This window comes from Hemibagrus wyckioides, linkage group LG12 (genome assembly GCF_019097595.1).
Source record: "Hemibagrus wyckioides isolate EC202008001 linkage group LG12, SWU_Hwy_1.0, whole genome shotgun sequence".
NCBI lineage: Eukaryota > Metazoa > Chordata > Actinopteri > Siluriformes > Bagridae > Hemibagrus > Hemibagrus wyckioides.
The window spans coordinates 2,338,480-2,355,329 of NC_080721.1; the positions used below are offsets into that span (position 1 = coordinate 2,338,480).

Genomic DNA, 16,850 nt, shown 5'->3' on the forward strand with positions numbered 1-16,850 from the left:
TGTATGAATCAACATTTTCAACAGTCAACTCCACTGCTGCCTCCAAGAGGCAACAGCTGTCACAACAACAACAACAACAACAACAACAACAAATAATCGGCATCGTTGTAGTCATCGTTATAATTTATTTTCATATATCATCTTTCTTACACTTTAACATGGACAAAAACACTTTTAGGTTGCTTCAGATTTCCCCATAATAGGCTTGATAATGCCATCCATTTTTATGGCTGTTTCTATGGTAACGGTGACCTTCAGCCCACAGTAAAGGCTGATTATCACCATTTTCTTTAAGGCACATGGTAGCTATTGCCTCGCAAATTGCACTAATTAGCCTTCTGATTTTCATTACAGTTCACAAACGTGTCTTAGAAAAGATAAAGAGTGTGTTAGATTAGATTAGAGTGCAGTTTTTAAATAGACTATAGATAAGTTACAGAATTATGGAGCTCTTCATCAGATTGATTCAGCCAGGGATGAAGTTTAGCTTCTGCTTTTGGCATGTTCTCCAAAGCAAGGAGAACTCGAAGCCAGTGGTGGTGATGAAGATGCCTCTTTCACCAAGAATCTAGTCCTTTTGATTCAATTTAAATACACGTAAAACCGACAGGTGACCTTGTTGTGACCTTGACCCTGTTTCAATCAATTCTAAAATGTAATCAGATCATCTGCCTCTATATGCATTGGATTTATATTGAGATCTCAGATAGACGGCGGGACAACCAGTGAACCCAGGCATAAAAATAATCATCTGTCTATTATTAGGACTGGTGTAACATTAGGAGATAATGGTGGCCCGTTATCTGTGAACGTGTCAGAGGAGGAATCTGATAGCTTTTTTTCTTTTTCTGTTGAGAGTTAGATGCTGCCCCAATTCTGGTTTGATGCAACTTTATAAGAAAGTAGAATAAGTTTGCATTGCAAATACTGTAGTGATTAAAATCTCTCCACTTGCCTGAAGACCCCCAGCATGTAGGTGCAGCACATGGTCACGAAAGTGTCCAAGCCTTATGCTGGGGTCAGAGCCTTAATTTTTTTTAGGTTTTCCGAGAAATTGACTCAGTAGTAAAGTTCATTCAGTTTACAGTAGGTGGATTTCATTCATGTAAACACTGACTACATTCAAAATCCTCTTAAAGGACAGCAAAATTGTAAGTCTCTGCATAGCCCGCTTCCTGCATGTACTTCTCGATGTCCAGCGGCTCAGGAGCTTGAAGGGTCATCGTGTCACTGGCACGGCTCTCGGCCAACTGGAGCATGGAAATCACCTCCTTCAGTGAAGCTCGGTCTTCCGGTTTCCACTTACAGCATGCCTTAATAATGTTGTATCTGAAATATATTGATTTTATATTAAATTTAGATATTATATGGTAGACTCACTGTCCACTTTATTAGGAACACCTGTACACCTGCACATTCATCTAATCAGCCAGTCATGTGGCAGCAGAGCAATTGTACAGGTACAGGTCATGAGCTATAGTTAGTGTTCACATCAAACATTAGAACAAGGAAACATTCTGAACTCTGTGACTTTAACCGTGGTAAGGATGACGTTGGGACCAGATGGGCTGGTATAAGCTTTTCAGAAACTGCTGATCTCCTGGAATTTGGCCCACAACACTGGGCACAACACAACAATCACATACAACACTGTCTCTACACAGAATAGTGCAAACTGTGAGGATGAAAATACCTCAAAGTGGTATTCTAAGATGGAATTGGGTCATATTGTGAATATGAAGTTTATTTAACATGCGCAGGCTGAAACATCTCGTTCATGAGAGAGATCAGAGAGGTCTGAACTGACAGGAAGGTTCCAGTAACTCATATAATCACTCTTTACACTCTTTATGATGAACAGAAAAGCATCTCAGAACACACAACAGATCAAACCTTGAGGTGGATGAGCTACAACAGCAGAAGACCACATCAGCTTCCTTTCCTTTCAGCCCAGAACTGGAACCTGAGGCCAGCTTCAGACTGGAATAAGACCAGTTTGTCGGTCCAGTTTGGATGAGTTTGTGCTCATCAATTGAAATGTTTTGTTCATACTTTTCTGTTCATCATGGTTGTAAAGAGTGATTATTTAAGTTACTATATCCTTTAAAGATGCTGTAAATAAACAGTTATCATCTACACTACGTGTCTGTGAGGGTTTACTTACAGTGAGTTGGAACAGTTGCTTGGTCTCTTTATACTTTTCCCTCTCTGTAAATATTGCACGAGTTCACTAGTCATTACTTTAGGGAAGGGAGGTTCTCCTAGAAGCACATGAATGGAGAAATGATGATACAGACTGATAACTGATTAAGTATACTCGAGAATTAAATTCAATTTTCTACCAGATTGTGTAATATTTCTAAGCACTGGATTAACAGGTTGCCACTGATTAACTAGCCCAATGTTGAGGCAAACTTAATTCAACAGAAAGATCTGTTTCCAGCGGCTTGTTTGCGCTTTCATGAACTTTAAAACACATACTATTAAAGGTCATGTAAATAGTCCAGCTTCAAATTTGGAAACAAACTCACCCAATGTGACCATTTCATGCAGCAGGATACCAAATGACCATCTAAATAAGAAAGAACAACATTTACATGCATCACCACTTTATGACCCTTTAATAATTAAAGCAGCAATATGTAACTTTTGGAGAATAGAATATCTCTTTGTTAGATGTTATTGCAAGCATCTGAAGAATTTTTTTTGTTCAACTAAAGTATTCATGAGGATCTCACTTTTTCTTTAGTGATACTGATACTGAAATCATGAGTATCGGTCAATATGGATTCCCATCTGATATTTTCTTCTTTAAAAACGAAGCTTAAAATGAGTTTAAAATACACTGGAAAAAATACGTAGTTAAAGATTGCAAATGTAAATCTACCTCTTCCTAAAATACTTAAAATAGTTGTTTTTTCCCCTATTTTATATATTTATCTCCAAAAAAAATCAATATAATCAAAATCATGAATATACTAAATGAATAAAAAATAATAATTTTTTTAAATTATTTATTTATTTTTTTACAAAAATACAATCAAGTCCAAATTATTTTTTTTCAAATCCAATTTAAAATTTTTCTATTTGTTAGGATACTATTTATTTATTTATTTATTTATTTATTTATTTATTTATTTATTTATTTATCTATTTGGTATCAGATTAGTGGCAGAATATCAACAGTATGATCAAGTCCATTAGCCCAAATTTATAATGTACTGTAGCTTTAAGGTTACACCATGTCTACTCACACATCACTGCTTTGACTGACAGTTCGATGAGCTAACACCTCTGGAGCTTGCCACTTTCTCATCTCTATTTCCTTCACCTCTCCTGAAGTCCCCACGTTTATCCTTCTACGAAAAGCTGGGCCCAAGCCCCAGAGCCTTACGGAGAGATCTTGACCAACCAGGACACTTCGTGCACCGATGTTGCCATGAATGCAGTCTTTACTGTGTAGATGTTCCTAAAAGTAATGATCACAATTAAGTTATGGCTTGTACTTTGAAAGCTTAGTTACAGTTTTCAGATCATGACATTGTACCTGTTAAAATTACATCAGTCATCACTGATCTACTGTATAGCTGAAGATTCCTGGGTATACACAGATCAGGCATAACATTATGACCACCTAACTAATATTGTGATGGTTCCCCTTTTGCTGCCGAAACAGCCCTGACCCGTCGAGGCATGGACTCCACTAGATCCCTGAAGGTGTGCTTGGAATCTGGCACCAAGATGTTAGCAGCAGATCCTGTAAGTCCTGTAAGTTGCGAGGTGAGGCCTCCATGGATTGGACTTGTTTGTCCAGCACATCCCACAGATGCTGGATTGGATTGAGATCTGGGGAATTTGTTGTGCTCATCAAACCATTCCATGGTTTGTGGCACGGCACATTGTCCTACTGAAAGAGGCCACAGCGGTATCAGGGAATACCATTTCCATTAAAGGGTGTAACATGGTCTGTAACAGTGCTTAGGTAGGTGGTACGTGTCAAAGTAGCATTCACATGGATGGCAGGACCCAAGGTTTCCCAGCAGAACATTGACCAATGCATGACACTGACACCCTGACTGGTCTGAGGCTATGCAGCCCCATATATAACAAACTGTGATGCACTGTGTATTCTGACACCTTTCTATCAGAACCAGTATTAACTTCTTCAGCAATCACCACACGGGCCAGCCTTCTCTCCCCACGTGCATCAATGAGCCTTGACTGCCCATGACCCTGTCACCGGTTCACCACTGTTCCCTCCTTGGAGCACTTTTGATAGATACTGACCACTGCAGACCGGGAACACCCCACAAGAGCTGCGGTTTTGGAGATGCTCTGATCCAGTGGTCTAGCCATCACAATTTGGCCCTTCATCAAACTCGCTCAAATCCTTACGCTTGTCCATTTTTCCTGCTTCTAACATCAACTTTGAGGACAAAATGTTGACTTGCTGCTCTAATATATCCCACCCACTAACAGGTGCCATGATGAGGAGATCATCAGTGTTATTCACTTCACCGGTCACTGCTCAGAATGTTATGGCTGATCTGTGTCCACACAGTATACATACATGAAGTATATGTTTGATCAGATCAGATTAGTACTAACCAGAGCTGAGGCGATCTGTCTTGCCATTGAGAAAAGCACTTTTTCTGTAATAGCACACGGTGCCTCCAGACCTGCGTTGCCCTGTAGGGTTTGGAAAATGAAATTAATTACCAACTAATACATTGGAAGACAAATAACACACATATGAATGTAAGCATTTCATTTGTGCAAAAGTATGTGGACACCTGACCATGACACACATCCTGCATGTACTTGTTCAGTTATTAATAATCTCCACTCTCTGGCAAGGCTTTCCACTAGATTAGTGATCATTCAGCTACAAGAGCATTAGTGAGATCAGACACTTATGATGTAGGAGTGAGGAGGTCTACGTTTCAGTCTGTGTTCCAGTTCATCCCAAAGGTATTGAGTTGATCTTCCACTCCAACCTTAACACACCATGTCTTCATGAAGCTCTGTGCTTTGTGTACAGGAACAGGGTTCGAGTCTCTTAGTTCCAGTGAATGGAAATGATATATCTATAGCAAACAACGACTGTGTTTGAACAACTTGGAGAGAAGCCACATCTGGGTGTGATGGTCAGGGGTGCACATACTTGTATCCATATTTGTCCATCTAACTTAGACATTAAACCAGGTCCATTTCATACCGCTCTACATCTCCATAAGAAGCCTAGAAGATCTCTGTTCTCCAGCCCTTCCAGGATCATAAACATGGGTTCCTTGTCTCTAATCACCCCTAGTAGCCTGGGCAGATATGGATGGGGTCCCAGATATGACAGGAAGTGGGCAAATCCCAGGAAAACCTGTCGCTCCCTGGAATCAGCTGATTCTGCCGGTGGAGTACAGAAAAAGAGGTGAGCTGATCATGCTGTAGTTACACATTTCTATTTCTACTTAAATATGTGATGTTTATTTTATACTGAAAGCGTTCTCAAACTGATCTCAACCTATTTAATGCAGGATCTGGCCTAAATGTTTGACACTGGACAAACAAGTAGTCAGTGTATGTAATATAGCCATGTGTTGTCATGGAAACGCTGAACCATAATAGATCATTATTCATATTTCCTACATGTGGTGCATTTTCTAAGACAACGCTATCCGCTATCTAATTTATGCAAACCATATGATCCAGCCTACAACATATATAAAATCTTATATTTTAAAAATGATCGTCTATTCATGTCTTGTTTATACCATTAAGCACTCGTAAGACAACTGGATTCTGGTCCATAGTGGCCTGGTACAGAGTCACTGTCTTGTCTGGTTTTAATGTGAAAGACAGGGACATTGGGGTGACGTGCTCGAAAGAACAATGCTGCCTCTCAGTGGACGACTGCGGATCTGCAGGCTGTCTGTTGGGTTTGTGCTTCTGGGTTTGGACGGTCATAGGTACAACTTCATGGTCCAGGGGGTTCAGCTCTGGAGGTGCTGTAAAAGACAGTAATACAGATGTTGAGCTAGACTAATTTATAATAAGCTTTTACTGAAGGGAAACATTTTATTAAACCATATCCACTAATAGGCCACTTTAATAGGAACACCGGTACACCTGCTCATTTACTCTTTTACAAAAAAATATTCACTAAAATATCGGTGGAAAAACCACCATGGTTACTGATGCTAGGAGGGCCTGACTATTTCAGAAAATGTTGATCTCTTTTACAGACTGTCTCTAGGGTTTATATATAGAAACATCTAGCAAGCTGCAGTTTTTTAGTTGAGGACAGAAGTCAGATGTGAAGTGACAGTTTCTTAGTCAGAGGAAAAATGACAGTAACTTATACACACTAAGCAGGCCTGAATAAGACTTTATTATTGTCACATATACGTTACAGCACAGTGAAATTATTTCTCCATATATCCCAACTTTGGAAGTAGGGGTCAGAGCGCAGGGTCAGCCATGATGGCTCAGCCAGGAAGCTTGGCAGTGCTGGGGCTTTTCTGGTCAACTACCCAGAGCCCACTTCAGCTACAACTGCCCTTGTTGTGTGTTCTGTCACCCAAGAATCTGAAGCTACAGTTTCATTTGTATTTCTCTATTTGTCAAGGTTCGAATAAAATTCTGCCTAATGTACATATAGAGTGACAGCTTACTGGTATGTGCTTTAGATTTTAGATGGTAATTGGACTGAACAGGTCAACCTGGGCTTCTTCATGCCCCTGGGGTGTTCTGATGATGCTTACCAGCAATACAGACAAAATTAAATGAATTATATATAATGTATATTATATATAGAGACAAATTAAATGAAAACTGTGTGAGGTTTGAGAGAAATCAACCGTGAGGAATGAGAGAATTTGGTTAAGCAGGAAATCAGTTGTATTTTTGTTTTTTTCATCCCCCAATGTTGTTTGTTTCAAATCTATCACCGTTTCTCGGTGGTGTTTAAGGTCAGTGATGTAGAGTTTTTAGGCTAAACCACATACCCTCTCACTCTGCTGGATCACAGATACCTGAGTCTGCTTCAGCACAGACACTTAAAATCTCCATGTGATTAAATTCATCTGCCTTTGCTGGTGTTTTGCAGTGGAAGTTAGATAAGGAGTAAATGTCATGTTTTATTTTAAAATATTGTTACTGCTGCTATTGTTATATATTGTAATTGTTTTTTTTTTTTATCTAAACTTAAAAATCCATGCAGAAAACCATACAGTCAAACAGAGCTTTATCATCATACCATCAATGCCCTGCAGGTGCTGCCTCTTTTTACTGTAGCGTTGCTTTTGGTATTTATGTTCCGTGATCTCCGTCTTATGGCACAGCATCAGAAAACATATACTTATCAGCACACAGAGGGAGGCTCCCAGCAGCAGCACTGGAATCACTATGAGCTCCACTTGGTGTTTCACTATTACTGAGAGAGAGATAGAGAGAGGGAGGGGAGGGGGGGTGGAGATTGAGAGAGAGAGAGAGAGAGAGAGAGAGAGAGGGAGAGGGGGATGGAGAGAGAGAGAGAGAGAAAGAGAGAGAGATAGGAAGAGGGAGAGAGAGGGGGAGAGGGATGGAGAGAGGGAGGGAGAAATGGAGGGAGTGAGATGGAGAAAGAGAGGGAGAGAGGAACAGAGAGTGAGATGGAGAGAGAGAGAGACAGAGAGAGAGGGAGAGAGGGAGGGTGGGAGAGACAGTGGGAGGTAGGGAGGGAGAGGGGGGGGAGATGGAGAAAGAGAGGGAGAGAGAGGAAGAGAGGGAGGGAGACAGACAGAGAGAGAGGGAGAGAGGAACAGAGAGGGAGAGAGAGAGAGAGAGAGAAAGAGAGAGAGGGAGAGAGAGAGAAAGAGAGAGAGAGAGAGAGAGAGAGAGAGGGAGAGAGAAAGAGAGAATGCCATGAGACAGAAATTTTGTATAACCTTGACGCCACCTATTTCAGCTAGATGACATCAAATATTAATTATTAATATTATTAATTAGTAATTAATAATTAATGTCTGAGTTTCGTTGCCAGTCATAAGGACAGAAACTATATATACCTGTATGTGATACATACGATACATTTGTATTGAAGCTTAATTAATATTAAATGAATTAATATCAAAATATATTCACTTTCTGTAAACTGACTTTAAAAGAAATATATTTGAATGAAAGAAATGTTTTTATTTATAGAAATCCTTCTCAGGCTTTACATTTTATAAGTAACATAAAAGACGTAAAAGTATTTGTCTTTACTTTACATACATTTAAATTATTTATGCCACGTTCTATTCATAAATTCAAAAAACATCGACTGTTCGGTAAATTATTACATTTTTTTTTTCATATGGCTGCTGAGATAAGAAGGTCCAACATGGTCATGGATGCGTCTCTAAATAATGCCCCCAAGGAGAATGATGTTCCTCATGGAATAATGTCATTCATGTCAAAGTCAGGCTACTGAATGACAAACTTGGGTGATGTGACCTTCAGCAGTATTCCTAGATTCCTTGACTGAAGTAGCTGTCATGTATATTTTTAGCAAAAATGCTGCGGTCTAGCAATCTCTGGAGAAAAGTCAGTATTTTGGAAACCAGTCAGTTCACCAGATCCAGCTGATGGGATGCGAAATATCAGAACAGCTTCCAGTTAAGGGCATACAGGACATAACATAACAGTACTAGGGGCTGCCACTAGCATTCAAGAATATTTCTTCTATTTCTAGTTTGCGGTCCTCAGTTGGCGAACGACCGAAACCCGTAGACGCAGGAGAGCTTGTTGAAGAGGGAAAATCACTCTACCATGGTGATCCAACCACACCTGAAAATTCTTGCCTTGGGGCAACAGTCCAGACTTGTTGCTGAGTTCTATGCAATCAGAAAAGTTATCTTTAAATACTAAAAATAGACACGTACAAATCTGTTCAACCTCATGCCTTCCTGGTGTTTGATGTAATAGACACCGTGTTGTTGTCTCAGAACCAGGAAGAAAAACTTGAGGGTCAGTCTGGCTGGTTGATAAAGTGTATTACACTATAATTCATAATGTATGAATTAGAGCGGAGACTACAAGCCAAACCTTCTCATCCAGCAAAATCCCCTAAACACACTCCTGGGAGCCTTCCCAGAAGAGTTGAAGCTGTTATATGAAGGGTGGAACAACTCAATATTGCATTCATGTGTATGTGACCTTGCTTTGGTCACTGGTGTGCAGTCATGTTGGAACAGGAAGGGGTCATCCCCAAACTGTTCCCACAAAGAGCATGAAATTATCCAAAATGTATGAAGCTGAAGCATTAAGAGTTCCTTTCACTGGAACTAAGGGGCCGAGCCCAACCCCTGAAAAACAACACTGGAGTTCAATGATTTGGAGGGGTGTCCCAAAACTTTTGCCACTGTAGTGTATGTTCTGGTCTTATACCAAGAAGCCATATAACCATGTGGCCAGGGCTATAAGGGAAGCCTATATCTCTTTTTCATGGGGCAGTATACCCTTAAGCAGTGAATCATCACTTGTCCTGACATCTTCAATCCTGAAGCCAGTACCACATGGCAGCCTGAGTGATCAGTAAGCAAAATAAGGGCAATAGGGGTAGCTCAAATGGTTAAGGCTCTGGATTGTTGGTTAGAAGGGCAGGGTTTAAGCCACAGTACTGCCAAGCTGCCACTGTTGGGCAATTGAGCAAGGCCCTCTCTGCTCCAGGGGTGCTGTATCATAGCTGTCCCTGTGCTCTGACCCCAACTTCCTCAGCTGTGAAGAAAAGAATTCCACTGGGCTGTAATGTATGTGTGGTGATCATAAAGGCTTCTTCTTCTAAAAGCAAAGCATTCTCAGTGAACCTAGTTTCAAATGTATTGTGTGGCCTTCTTTTCTGAGTTATTTTTGTATTCACCGTGAAGCAAGGCCATTTTCACACATCTCAAATACACTAAAGACAAAGAGAAAAATGCCTTTGAGTGCCTGTCCTTGGAAGGGAAGGTAAACATTAAAAATGAGGGCATGACCGTTGTGGGTGCTGAAATATAAAACTGGGTTGCGTTGCCTGAAAGTGCCACATGGTCGCTGGTTTGGTGATTCAGGACCTAAAAAAATGACCCCAGCACTCAAGGCAGTGTAGATTTGCACATCTATGGAGATAAACACACTTGACTCAAATGCTGGATGATATGTTTCAACATCTGGTTGGTTCAGCTTCAGTAGATTTGGTGTGATTGCACAAATATTAGCAATAAAACATTAACATATCACCAGTGTATGCTACGCATAATGCAGCAACACGTCAAGAGCCGCCATATATAAGCTGGAATGCACAGAAAACCGTTTAGGCCCAGGTGAGCAGTCTACACAAATATCCTCTTTAAAGCTCTGAATAAAACCACAGAGAGTTGCATATTAGCATAAATTCAGCTAACTTAGCAGACTTGCCAGTGGCATGTAGACACACTAATACCGTATTGGTATATTTTTACAGGACACATCCACAGTGCAAGTGCCTATAAATATCAAATATAGAATTTATATCCTGAACTTATATATTTCTGTACAGCTGCTTTGTGACAATGCCTGCTGTTAAACGCATTATGCAAATAAAATTGATTGAGCTGACTTTATTTAAATACCTGGGAGGGACAAGGCTGAGGGATAAAATGATTCAAATGAGAGGCGAATGCTTTGTTTGTGCCACGAATCAGTGATTTTGAATGCGTCTTACATTTACTGCGTCATTCTTTTCGTTCTGCCAGTGTTAAACACGTGACTTTGGCAAGAGTGAGGGTTGTGAAGGAGCATGCCATTGGTCGGAAATATTGATTGAATATGAATACCCTACATTGAGTCTGAACGGTTCTAGCCGTTTGTAAATGAAATGAACAAACTAGATGAACAAACGAGGATCTGATGGTGAATTGAAATGATGCAAGCTGCATTTTGCAATATAATATAACCAGTAAGCTTAATAATAGCAACCAATGCTAAGAAAGGAAGCCTGATGCTGTGGACGCTGCAGTGTTTTGTGGTATTCTTAGAACAAAGATGGTAGTTAAGTATAAAAATACACTCAGGTTCAATCGATGAGATAAAATGAGAGGATATTATCACCAGCTTTGGAGGGCAGGAGACCTGTAGCTCCAGCCATCACAAGTTTCAGGGTGGATAGAACCATTTGTTGTACATGTGGTCTGACACGGAAGCATCCAGAAGTGCTAGTGCTGCTCTCTGTTCTGTACTGAGGCCTGCTGCAGAAAATAAAGACCTCATTATGCTTCTGTAAATCTGCATATGAAGATAGCCTTCATAACATTTTCCATCCCATAGCTTTACTGGTCCATTTTAGCTGATGTTCTTTCTTGCTGATTTTTTAAGGCAGCTGTATGAATCCGTGAACAGGCCATGAGGATCAGCCTTTTTAAATCTGATGTTCATGATGTACTTTAAAGAGATTTTGGCTTCAATTGCTGTTTAAGTGACCTTGCTGGTCAGACAGCATGGCCAACTAAAGTTCATGGTGGAACACAGCTTTGGCTTAGGGCCAGTCTATGCAAATACTGTCTTTGCTTACATCAATAACTAAAATACATTAAAATCTGTCACTGTCTACAGTAAGAAGTTTAACAATTTCAGTCTACACTGTCCCAAATCAGTGATGGCTACTGGAGTCCACACCTTGGACCTGGTGGGTTTATGAAGAACAATAAAAACAAGAAACAGCGTTGCTATAGACTGGCTCACTAAATAAAAGTCTGAAGAAAGATGTTGTAACTTTCAGCAATGTTGGCAGATTAGTGCTGTCGTGGACAGAGGAGTAGCCTTAAACTAACAGGTTGTGTAACATTGCAACACAATAAAGGGTAAAATGTCACTGTCATGTGTGTACAGTTAGCATTTAAGCAGTTAGCATCAGTGTGTTGGACCCGTCCTGCACTGTGTATTCTGACCTCTTTCTATCAGAACCAGCATTAACTTCTTCAGCAATTTGAGCAACAGTAGCTCGTCTGTTGGATCGGATCACACGGGCCAGCCTTCTCTCCCCACTTCCATCAGTGAGCCTTGACCGCCCATGACCCTGTCACTGGTTCACCACTGTTCCTTCCTTGGACCATTTTTGATAGATACTGACCACTGCAGACCGGGAACACCCCACAAGAGCTGCAGTTTTGGAGATGCTCTGATCCAGTGGTCTAGCCATCACAATTTGGCCCTTCATCAAACTCGCTCAAATCCTTATGTTGCAACTGCGTTAGCAAAATTAATAGAAAAATTAGATACTGATCTGTGAAACACGCTCTTTGTTGTGAACGACAGGAGTGCTAAGTCATGCATTAGTTGCATGTTTAAATTGGTTCACATTTAACAGCTAGCATTCTCAAAGTGTTCACACTGCCAGAATGTCTCATAATGACAAATGTCTGTAAAGCTGGTTTGACTTCAAATGAAAGACATATTAATAAAGCTTGTTTGGGGTGGTGGTGGTTTGAAATCCTGCTTTTCTGTGAATATTAGTGTAATTTTTTACCCTCCAGATGCCCCAAGGATCCAGCTGTTAATTTGGAGGAGGATTGTTCATCATTTGCTATGTTGCACTACGTCACTTCAATTTGTTGCTTTCTCCACATGTTTCACAGGTGAAATCATGACCTCATCATGATAGTATAGACAGTAACAGACAAGACGAGAAGACGAAACAAAGCGGAAAAGCTAGGTATAGTTTGTGAATGGAATTCTTCCCTCTGACTGGACGAGACATGGGTCACTCAGGATCTACAGGAAGTCCAGCAGTAGCTGCAGCAGTAGAAAGTGGATTGGTGTGTGTATGAACACAGCTCTGCTCTTATAGCGCTCCTTACATCCTTTAATCTGGAATAGTTTGGTCTTCCAAACATGGCGTGTTTTTAGAGATGGCAAACTAATCTTTACTCCATGATACACTATCAGTATATCCAACATCACACCATATGAACGTCCTTCCTCACAGTAGCGCTGAATGAACTCCATTTTCTTATAAATATAAATATATATGTTTATTATTTTCTTTAAAAGATTGCACTATCAGGAAAAAAATGGTTTAAAGTGAAAGAACTCCACACATGTACAAGAAATAAAGTTAGATACACAGTTTCCTACTACTTGTATATTCTGAGTGACAGCTGTCTCGTCCAATCAGAGGGACGAATTCCATTTGCAAACTATACCTACCTTTTCCAGTTTATCAGAAATATCCTTGTGTTTTTGGACTTGTTATTGTTATCTATTTTTAATCAATTGTTGCCAAATTGTTGCTCTGCTTCAAAGCCATTTTGTCCACTTCATCTGCTTATTTGCATGATGTTGGACAGTGGGATGGAAACTTAGGAAACCCACACAACCAGAGAAGAAAATGAGACACAAAAACTCCAAAACCTGAGCTCAGGATTATCCCTAAGACCCGGGAGCTGTGAGGGGGCAGTTCTGCCCAATGCATCACCATGATACTCATTCAAAATTTTCACATAGCAAATTATAATTCAACTAAAAAATAGTGACCAAAGAAATTGTGTTACTTACTGCACAACCTGTCCTCACACTGGCTCGTTGTGTTAGTTGAATTCGACATGCTAGCAAAAGAAAACAAATAATATGAGGAATTTTACAGCAACTTCTGACAAACCCTGAATTAGAATTAGAAAGGAAACTATACTGTACTATAGCAGGCTTGCTCATTAGGAATAAATACAAAATAAATCGAATATTAATCTAAACTAATCTATTATCTATTAATCTACTAATCTATTCATCTATATAATATTAATCTAAAAACTATATTTCTCATGTTCTGTAAAGCTGCTTTGAGACGATGTTCATTGTTAAAAGCGCTATACAAATGAAATTATAGCATTAGTGAGAACGTGGAAACGTCACCCAGGCAGTTCTGTAGGAGTTTAAGAGTCTGTTTTGAAAAGAAATGATGTATAGCAGGTATAAATATAAATCTAATATGGCTGTGACTTAATTTCTAGGTGTTATAAACCTCAGACATTCCAGGGGGTAATGGGATTTTCCGGAAGTGTCAGTTAGACTGGAAGTAATACAGCAAATGGTAATTAATCAGTTCAGGCAGCTGAAATGATTCAGATTAGATTATATTCTTGGAAGAAATGTTATCCACTATATTGGCAAAAGTTTTGGGACACCCCTTCAAATGATTGAATTCAGGTGTTGTTTTTCAGGGGTTGGACTCGGCCCCTTAGTTCCAGTGAAAGGAACTCTTAATGCTTCAGCTTCATACCAAGACATTTTGGACAATTTCATGCTCTTTGTGGGAACAGTTTGGGGATGACCCCTTCCTGTTCCAACATGACTGCACACCAGTGACCAAAGCAAGGTCCATAAAGACATGAGTTTGGTGTGGAGGAACTTGACTGGCCTGCACAGAGTCCTGACCTCAACCTGAATTTAAATTTTGTTTCAAATTTGTAATATCTGCTAACCGGCCACTTTAATAGGAACACTTGTAGCCCAGCTTGTTCATGCAGCAGCAGTGAAATGCTTAATATTATGCAAATACAGACCACAAGCTTCAGTTAATGTTCATCAAAATGGGGGAAATGTGAAACTTTGGTTGCTGGTTTGTGAATTTCAGAAGCTCTTCTGGAATTTTTTACAAACTGACATCCTGTAGATTTTATGGAGAATAGAGAGTGCAAGGAGTTTAGAGTAGCTTAAACGAACAAAACACAAACATTGTAAGCATAGTGAGCACTAGTTCACTAAAAATGGACAGCTGAAGTTTGGAAATGTGTCACCTGTACCTCATGAGATTATGTTTGGCACTACTATCCAAACTGGCTGATTGGATAACTGCAGATATCAGCAGCTCTAGAGATCTTCCTGTATCTTATTACTCCTTGCACTGCACCTTGCTCAGATCTGCTAACACTGTTTGACTGGACCCACCATCTCTCAGGGTAAGAGATAGGTATATATCTTCTCTGTCCTGCACCGAGGTGGTGGAATGAACTTCCTCTAGATGTCCAAACAGCTGAATCACTGACCAATTATAAACGATGACTGAAGACCTACCTCTTCCTGAAGCACTTAAACTAGCTCTTATTTTTCCCTGTTTGTTTTTATGTATTGTTGTATTATTGTATAAAACAACTCCCAACACAGCTTTTAGGCTGATGGTATCCTAAGTCTGTGACCTATTGAACCAGTATTAATGTATTCATTGATAGAGACACTCTAGTACATCGCTCTGGATAAGATCGTCTACCAAATGCCAGAAATCTAAATGTATTAAAGTGGCTGGTTACAGCTAAAGGGAAAAAACCTCACAGTGGGTTTAGCTGTTACATGTCACAAGTGATACTGAACTGCAGACAAGAGGCATTCTATTTATTTCAAACATCCCTGTTACTCAACCAGTCCATCTGCATTGCTCTGTTAAGCTCCATCATGAGTTATGTCATTCACTGAAACAGAAATGGTCTTCAAACCAAACTCTATTGCTGTCCACTGAACCCTCAAACACTACATAATAAAAAAAAAAACAGCTCAAAATGTCCACTGTATCTAACCTTTCATATAAATGTCACTCCATTTCCTGTCATATAAGTTACATCACTTGGTAAATAGAATTTTTTATATTATCAAATGCTAGAGTCTCATTTCTATACATTTAATCATATAATTGTTAATATGAAATGAGGAACAATTATAGTAAATTAAATAAACTTACATGTCAAGATTTGTATCAAAAAGCGAGTGGGTTAGTTTCTCTTCTTATTCTGTCATAATCTTTTTTCTCTGTGATAGATTTTCTTGATAACGGTTCAGTCCAACGACTTATCCATGGTGTCCAATTTCGCCTGGATATGTTAATGTCCTGCTCTGTTTCTACCTTCTGTACTTTCTCTCTTACTATCAGTTGTATGTTTTGCTTTTCTTGTTGTGTTACAGTCCACTCGGCCCACAGGTATGCCCTGCCCTAACCTGTATTTCCTCATTTACACACCCAGATTTCATTTACCGGCAATATATTTTGACAAAGCTGTAGTCCCAAGGTTATTATAATAATCAGTTGCGTAGCACACAGTCTCGTCTATCTAGATGACTAGTCATGGGGCAGTGTGCTCACTTCCCTATTTATTTACACAGAGATATTATTGCACCTAGTGGTCAAAAAAGGAGATAAAGAAAAAAAGAAGTGCACAGAGAGAGAGGTCATTTATACAAATATAGTAAATGCCACATTAGATCATTCTATGATCTGTAATAATACTTAAAATAAAAACTCTCCATCCACTATATTAAGAACACATTTACACCGGAATATTTTTTAATCAGCCAATCAGGTGGCAGCAGCACAATGCCAAAAATCATGTAGATACAGGTACAGAGTTAATGTTCACATTAAACATTAGAATGAAGTCATCTCTGTGACATTTTTAGTAGCCTTTATTATACATTAATGCACAGTGAAATTCTTTATCCACATGGGGGTTGGGGTCAGAGTGCAGGTTCAGCCATGATACAGCGCCCCTAGAGCAGGGTGGATTGGGGGCCTTGCTCAAGGGCCCAACAGTGGCAGCTTGGCAGTGCTGGGGCTTGAACCTTCCGGTCAACAACCCAGAGCCTTAACCACTTGAGCTACCACCACCCCCTGAATGTTGTACTTGCCATGGATGTTGACGCAAAATGGGCTGGTTTGAGTCTTTCAGAATCCGGGTAGAATCTTTATTGAAACAGTGTTGAATTAGATGTTTTAAAAAAAATAACCCTTAATATTTGGTAGCAGATCCCGTGCTTGCAATAACTGCATCAACCCACTGATATCAACAAACTATTGCATTCTACTTTTGTGACACTTTTCCAGGCTTTTACTGCAATTA

General features: G+C 39.7%; 1 protein-coding gene across 3 annotated transcripts; it reads right to left on the reverse strand.

Moving 5' to 3' along the window:
• Positions 1-113: 113 nt before the first annotated feature.
• styk1a (serine/threonine/tyrosine kinase 1a) lies at positions 114-16,039 on the reverse strand. Of its 3 annotated transcripts, XM_058405388.1 has the most exons (10): positions 15,698-16,036; positions 13,525-13,574; positions 7,253-7,429; positions 5,769-6,002; positions 5,219-5,400; positions 4,609-4,689; positions 3,255-3,469; positions 2,532-2,572; positions 2,165-2,261; positions 114-1,329 (listed from the first exon to the last, which is right to left on the reverse strand). In XM_058405388.1, exons 2-10 carry the CDS (start codon positions 13,571-13,573, stop codon positions 1,134-1,136), a joined length of 1,272 nt encoding a protein of 423 aa, XP_058261371.1. In that variant the 5' UTR covers position 13,574; positions 15,698-16,036; the 3' UTR covers positions 114-1,133. The 3 variants fall into 3 exon arrangements, with proteins under 3 accessions (XP_058261371.1, XP_058261373.1, XP_058261372.1); XM_058405390.1 differs by lacking the exon at positions 7,253-7,429 and having other exon boundaries at positions 15,698-16,039; XM_058405389.1 differs by lacking the exon at positions 13,525-13,574 and having other exon boundaries at positions 15,698-16,035.
• Positions 16,040-16,850: the final 811 nt, after the last annotated feature.